At 34.9% G+C, this 8,332-nt stretch overlaps 2 protein-coding genes across 2 annotated transcripts in view; both read left to right on the top strand.

Annotated features, from left to right (window-relative positions):
- Window positions 1–2,192: 2,192 nt before the first annotated feature.
- On the top strand, window positions 2,193–2,756 carry HELRODRAFT_168150 (hypothetical protein; the record flags this gene model as incomplete). Its single annotated transcript, XM_009013825.1, has 1 exon — window positions 2,193–2,756. One exon carries the CDS (start codon window positions 2,193–2,195, stop codon window positions 2,754–2,756), a length of 564 nt encoding a protein of 187 aa, XP_009012073.1.
- A 4,273-nt stretch (window positions 2,757–7,029) lies between these two features.
- The window catches only part of HELRODRAFT_168151 (hypothetical protein), a gene marked incomplete at both ends in the record, with an annotated part of 3,241 nt that continues 1,938 nt past the window's right edge, over window positions 7,030–8,332 (top strand). Inside the window, one exon of the mRNA XM_009013826.1 lies at window positions 7,030–7,145. Coding sequence (XP_009012074.1) covers window positions 7,030–7,145 — 116 coding nt within the window. The remainder of the gene's footprint in view (window positions 7,146–8,332) is intronic.

Here is an 8,332-nt window from a genome sequence, read left to right on the forward strand (position 1 = left end):
ATCACCACCATCATCATCATCCACCATAACCATCGAATTTAGTTGGTTCATCATATTCATCCATTACTGATGCGAACGAGGCAAGCAGTCTACAGCGAGGCATCTTTTAACAGAGATCATGTCAATGTACCGTATTAACGATTAGTGCCTTAATTAACATAATGTGTTTCGTAACATGACAAGGGCAACTTAGGAAGGTATTGAAACTGCATGCATGCAAAGTACAACTCTCAATAAATTGCCTCTGGGCTCCGATCCATTAACTGCTCAGATCTGAAAGTCCAAACCTCACGTCCACCTGTCTCTCGCGCACTCGATTCCCATGGACTCCGACCTTCCATCAGCCATCCAACAACAGTCAACTTTTAGAACATTTCACTGAAAGTTGGAGAAGGTGCAAACTGCAAACCACTGCCAGCTGATTCGTCTTTCGTGAGTGGTCTGCTGGCAAGAAATTAAAATTCATTGCCGCGCAAACTGAGAAAAATATTCCAGTTCTGATTGAATTATTTGCATTAGTTTTCGATAGTATCATCGTCATCGTCATCATCATCATCGTCATCGTCATCATCATCGTCATTGTTAAGTGTGCAAGAGCTGTAGAAATTCTGATGCAAATTAATTTTGTTGCTATGTTGCTGAGATTGTGTGGTTTGTGTGTTTGTGTAGTAAGTGTGTTTGTGTGGTGTGTGTGTGTATGTGTGTTTGTCTGGTGCGTGTGTTTGTGTGTATGTGCGTTTATGTGTGCGCATATGCGTGCGCGTATGTAGAAATGTTTGTTGAATTAAATTTTCTTATTGGAAGCAGATGCTAGCATCAGGAGATCAAAAGTTCAACTTGATTCCAACGCGGCAATGTGCTCGCCACTGGTTCGCCATTTTCATTGTTTCAAAATTGACTGCGTAATCAAACAAAATGGAAGTTGATGGCGGGAATATTTGCGTAGCGTGTGACAAGGGGTGATGGTGATGACGCTCGAGCTCTACTCTTCAAAACTTGAGTAAATGATAAATTTTTGAACTATTTGTCGACACGAACATGCACGGTTGCTCACTTCCTCATCAATTCATTACTTTTTTGAATTGAATGCATCGTTCTCCTCATGAGAACAAAAACCTATCCTGTTGACTTGCAACCTGGAAATTCTACATTGCACGTTTCGCAATTCGATATACATTTACTGTCACACACAGACAGACACACACACACACACAAAGACAAAAACACACACCCACAAACACACATACAAAAAGACAGACACACACACACGCAAACAAACACACGCATACAAACACAAACACATATTATTTACACGAAACAAATTAAAGAAAGCGTAAGCATACACATACACACACACACACAGACACACAACTCACACACGCACACACACACACACACACAAAACAAACAAAATTATAAATGACTTCCACATCTCAATTGCAAGTTGCCAACCCAGAGAGATGAGTTTTAATAACATTTCACAATATTAAAAAACTGTTGAAACACTAAAAGACCCGGAAAGCTCATCAACTCATTTCATGATACATAGTTCAATTCTTATTGCATTCTTTTTGGCAAGCCTTTTTCATCTTCTCACAGGTTTAAAATTACTGTTCAGCGTATTGAAAGATGTCTCATTAATCAAATAACATCAAAGGGCCATCAATGGACCATGTCAGTTAATTTAACCCGATCCTAAATTTTTATTAAAAAAAAAAACAATTAAAAATAAGCGAATGAGCAAATATTATTATTATTTATAATATTGTTATTATTATTACTATTGATATTATTATTACTGCTTTTGACTTTGAACAAGAGAGTCGCTTTTATGTAGCTCACTGTTTATTTTAACAATATAAGGTTTTATAACGTGTTATATATTTAAATTTTATATCAAATTGTAGGAAAATTGATAAAGAAAATGGCTGTGTTTTTAAAATTTGGTTTTATCAATTATTTTAAATTTAATAGTCTAAATTAGTTTAATTTTAATTTCTTTTAACAATGTAAACGCAACAATTAGCCCATATTGCTATAAGGACTTAAATTTTATTAATAGACACTCCTGGCGGTGTACAGCAATTCATTCTAACTCTAATGAAAATATTTCACCAAACAATAACGTTAACATTTCTTCCAATTTATTAACAAATAATCATAATATTTTACCTGATAATTTAAATAATATGATGACTTGTTGTTGTGGTAAAACTTGCAAGGGTCGGAAAGGACTGTTGATGCATCAAAGATCATGTAAATCGTACAAATCGCTCAGATCCACGAAGTCCGAAGTGGAACCAGTCGACAGCGGTGACAACAATGCAACAACATTTCAACACACATCAGATTCAACAACTATTCCAAAACCACTACCGGGTATAAAACTACCCAAATCGTCAACACTTTGGGCTGAAGCCAACGCATTTTTTCATATTGAACTAAAACGTCTTGATAACTGTGCTGATGTTGACAACTTCGCCATCAAATTTCAAAACATAATTTACACATATTTTGCGTCAAATTATGGAACGTTAACAAAAGATTCAACACCCAAAAAGCACAAAAATTGCAATATTAGACATTTAAAAACAAAATTAAAAAACTTAAAGACATTGGCTCAGTCAGATAGCCAACTCAACAGTGACGTCATCAAGCTCAGCAGGCAGATAAGGGCAACATTAAAAACTAATAAAGTATCTAAAAATAAAGACAACATTTCAACTAAACTGAAACAGAACTTCTGGAAAACATGAAATAATATTTTTAACAAATCTAATTCTCAATCGCCACTCTTCAACATGGAAACAGCAACTAACTTCTTTAAAAATCTACTAAACGCAGGTGATCGTACCACGTTTCGTCTCCCAAATTGGATCCCTCTCCTTCCTTCTCCGTCGTTTCAAGGAAATTTAAATCCGCCAACCTACAATGAGATTACTGCAATTGTCAAGAAAAGCAAAGCAAAGGCATCTCCTTGTCCTCTGGACCAAATTTCAATTATAGTTTTCAAAAGATGCCCAATATTGAGAACATACCTTCATAAATTGTTTGTAATGTGTTGGCGTGCTACAATAATTGCAAAATGCTGGCGTAGAGGATTGATGGTCCTAATCTACAAAAAAGGTGATTCACAAGACCCATCAAATTTTCGTCCAATTACTTTGCAACCAGTAATCTATAAATTATTTTCAACTCTCATAAAATCAAGACTCTACAACTTTCTTGACAAAAACAATTTTATCAACAAAAATATTCAAAAAGGCTTTTACCCAACTGTCGATGGGTTAGCTGAACACACCCAAATGTTAACCCATTTATTAAAAAATGCCAAGCGACATCAACGCACCATTGTTGTTACATTGTTGGACTTAAGAAATGCTTTTGGAGAGGTAAACCATCATCTCATCATTTCGATCTTAAAATACCACCATGTTCCACAAATATTTCATAATATAATAGCATCAATCTATAGCAACTATTCTATATCACTATCGGTTAACGGTGAATTGTCGCAAGCAATACCAGTTAGAAAAGGTGTACTTCAAGGCGACCCCTGTTCACCGCTACTTTTTAATATCTGTTTCAATCCTCTCATGAAAATCTTGGACACCAAAGAATATCAACAATATGGCTATCTCTGGGGCCCAACTTCCAACATAAATACTAGATCATGGCTTCAATTTGCCGACGACCCGGCAGTCATTGCTCACAGCACTGATGGAGCACAAAAACTGATCGATTTGAATCAACTTTGGTGCAACTGGTCAGAAATGAAAATGAGAGTTGATAAATGCTGCTCGTTTGGAATGAGGAAAAAAGATGGCAAATATGTTCAATTCTTGCCACGGTTAACGGTTGAAAATGTACAAATCCCTAACGTGGAAATTGGTCAATCTTTCACGTATCTAGGCAAACTGTACGATTATGAATGCAAAGATTCCAAAGCAAAAAACGAGTTACAGTTGAAGGTCACTTAGTTGTTGGAAAAGATCTCAAAGTTGGATGGGCGCCCAGGCGCCCACAACAGAAGCTACAGGTTTTGAGAAGGTTTGTTCCCACTCAAATAAATTTTGAACTTCGCAGCTACAGTTTCTCGTTGACTTGGATAGCAGAGAATCTGGATAATCTAATTGTTGAAGCTATGCGAAACTGGTTGGATATGCCAATTAGTGGCTGTGTAGCAGAACTAAATTCGCTGCCAGCAAAGATGGGAGGCCATAATATTATGTCCCTAAAAGATACCGCAGAGAAAACGAGATTGAAGCTGCGAAACTATTTTAAAACCAACAAAAACAAAGAAATTCAATGTTTGTACAAAGAATCAACAATCAATTACATCAAAGTTGACAATATCCTTTCAAAATCAAATGCCCTAAAATCATCGCTCAAACAGCTGGAAGATGAAAGAGTTGAATCAAGTCTCAACCACGTTCTTTCGCTTTTGAGTCAAGGCACAATTATATCAAAAATAAAAACCGTCATCAAAACTAATAATATTTCTCGTTGGTCAAAAACTCTGGAGAATCTTGCTGGAGTCCTCTTCAAATTTGCCAGAAAATATTTGGTACAGCAACTGCCAACAAACGCCAATTTGTTTAAATGGGGCAAAACTCCTCTGTGCCCTCTCTGCGGTTGTAAACAAACAAATAAACATGTGATTTCTAACTGCGGTTCCACATCCGCACTTAAAAGATACACTGAAAGACACAATAAAATTTTGGCCGCGATCACCAACCGATTGAAACTGTGTGCGCCTGCCTATTGTCGGTTGTTTGCAGATTTGAAAACTGACGGTGTTCACCCTATATCAGATCTGTTCAACACTCTACGACCTGACATCGCCATCCTACTAGGCAACATAGTAGAGATCTTAGAGTTGACGGTCTGTCATTAAACAAATCTTGAATCATCCAGGCAATACAAGATCAAAAAATATTCAGATAATTTGCACAGTAATCTAAATGACAACTATAAACACTGCACAATAATTATAAATACTTTTGAAATATCACCAATAGGTTTTTATAATAATTTTAATCTTTCACTTTTTAAAATTTTGTGGCCGGATTCTTTCAACGATGAATTGATAGAGACTGTTATAAAGCTATCGTATGGCATATTTTGTGACAGAAACAATTCGTGATATATATTTGAATATACTTCACCGCTATGTACTTTTCTAAAAAATGAGCATTGTGGCAATCATTGACATTTTATTACATTATTGTGACATTTCATTATTTTATTTTCATACTTATTTATTGTCTTTGCTTTGAAATAAAAGAGTTCTCATTATTATTATTATTATTATTATTATTATTATTATTATTATTATTATTATTATTATTATTGTGATAGAGACATTGATTGAACCAGTTTTTTATACAACTCTAGTTTTACCATCTCATGAAATTTAATCTGTTTACATTATTATTATTATTATTGTTATCAATATTGCTATGATCATTCTGAATATTATTTTATTATTATTATTATTATCATCATTCTGATTATTATTATTTATTGTTAAATATAATAATACATATATACGTTTCATTTATTTATGTAGTGCCTTTCATTGGCTAAAATCAGAGGTCTTCTTCTTGCATTTGAACCAAGTCCCACCGGTCGTGATGTTGTTTTATTTTACGTTGTGGGCTATTAATGATACTGCAGCATTTGAGGACAGTAGAAAGAAGGACAACCTAAATAGGCAATCATCATCAAGAGCCACCGCCAAATAAACAATCATCATCATCACCACCAGAAACAACACAACTTGCAACATTTTGTTGGCTCTGTTTTCTTAACGGATGGTTCAAACTGCTGGTCACCTCATCATGTCAGCGTTATGCAACTGACCACGTGATGAAGTCATGTCAGATCACTGAGGGTGGTGGTGATGATGGTGGTGGTGGTGATGATGACGGTGTTGAAAATGTTGTTATTGGCTGGTATGAATTTTGGTTCGTTTTTTTAATTAAATAGATCTATTTAGTTTCATGAATGTTGCGAACTGGGCTGCTCTGTTGTATGGTATTGTATGTATGTTTGTCTTATTGTATGTATGTAATGTATCTTATTGTGTGTATGTATGATTCGTATTGTATGTATGTATGTTTCGTATTGTATGTATGTGTGTCATATTGTGTTGTATTGTATGAGTATTTAATTGTACCTCATTGTATTGTGCATGTTGTAAAAACTTGCGACGCAGTTAGCCCAAATGGAATCTGAGTGGATCCGATCGTGTATGTGAAAATACGAAATTGAACAGCATGAATAATTAATGAAAGTCGTTGGAGCTCCACCACAGCAGACGTTCTAATTAGAATTATTCTTCTTCATTCCTCATTGCGAGAACTTTTCATGATTGCAACTTCAAACGCAACAAAATATTTAACCAGGGCACGATTAGGGCAATAAACAAGTCTCGCATTAACAAAAACTCTAAATTATAAAAATTTTAATTTTTAGTTTAAAATAATTTAATGCACCTTCAATTTTTAGAGAAAAATACCTCTACAACGTACGTAGTTCTTCATTGGAGTTTGTGACATGACTTGTTTGGGAACGCAACTTCAGAACACACAACAACATTTGGAAATGTCCAACTACACACATGACAACAGCACTTTCCAAAAAAAAAATCAACAACAAGAGAACAACAACAGTATCACAAAACGTAAACAACAAAACGTAAACAACGAAACATAAACATCAAAACATAAACATCAAAACATAAACAGCAAAATATGTACATAAACAACAAAACAAAAACAACAAACATAAACAACAAAACAAAAACAACAAACATAAACACCAAAACATAAACAACAAAATATGTACATAAGCAACAAAATATAAACAACAAACATAAACAACAAAACGACTAAATATAAACATAACAACAACGCAACACATTGGCAATTTCAACAACTAACTTGAAAAACGAAAAAATGAAAAAAGGAAAGAGAAGAGAGAGTGAGAGAAGGAAGAAAGGGAAGAGAAAAAAAAAAATTGAAAATGGAGAGAGATAAGGGAGAGAAAGAGAGGATGAGCGGGCAGGCAGGGAAATGCATCACGTACAAACATCAATCAGAGTCTGCTCATCATAAGAAAGTCTCTACAAGCCACTCAAAGTCCACTCCATATATGCGAGTAATGTACAATGATCAACATCATTATCCACTCATCATCACCACCACCACCATCATCATTATCATCTTTATCGTTTTCTTTTTTTGTCATCATGATCATGATCATGATCATGATGATGATGATGATCATCATCATCATGATCATCAGCATCATGCATGATCATCATCATCATCATCATGATCATCATCATCATCATTTTTTAATTATATTCATTATCGTCATCATCATCATCATAATGATCACTATTATCGGTATTGCCACCATTATAAATAACTACATGTTATCTTTAACATATGCGGATCTTATTCTCATCATCATCATATTCGACATACATCATTACAAAATATTATTATCTGAAGTTTTATTCAAAATCATTTTAAAATAAAATTTCATTCTATAAATTATTGAACAAAGTTTCATTAATCTACTGCAACCCACTTACAAATTTGGAGGCAATTGGTAAGAAGACTTAAAAAAGAGATATCCTTATTAGTTGTATTACATCCAATACATGCATATGATATATTCTTTTTAGACGTATTACATCCAATACATACATGCATGTATTCTTATTAGTTTTATTACACTCAATACATATATATGACAATAATAACTCGAAGAAATGCCTGTCGTTGTGTTGAAACATTAGCGAAGGAAGGAAATAAAAAATGTGGCAGCAGCAGCAGTAGTAGTAGCAGCAGCAGCAGCAGCAGCAGCAGTAGTAGCAGTCTAATGATGAGGATGGCAGTGAATGGATCGAGATGAGACGCCGCATTCATTCAGTTGGTCGGTTGGTCGCAGGTCCAGACCGTCTAATAGGCCTGTAATGACTATCCTTCCTCCAGATTTATCGAACGCGTTTATCTTCCAAGGCTTCATCATCGTCATCACAACAACAACAACAACAACCATCAACAACAACAACCACAACAACAACAACAAGGAAGATTTCATCATCGTCATCACAACAACAACCACAACAACAACCACAACAACAACCACAACAACAACCATCATCAACAACAACCAAAAACAACAACAACAATCACAACAACAACAACAAGGAAGATTTCATCGTCGTCAGTCATCACAACAACAACAACCACAACAACAACCACAACAACAACAAGGAAGATTTCATCATCGTCATCACAGCAACAGCCACAAC

Source organism: Helobdella robusta (genome assembly GCF_000326865.2).
Source record: "Helobdella robusta unplaced genomic scaffold HELROscaffold_12, whole genome shotgun sequence".
Classification (NCBI taxonomy): Eukaryota; Metazoa; Annelida; class Clitellata; order Rhynchobdellida; family Glossiphoniidae; genus Helobdella; species Helobdella robusta.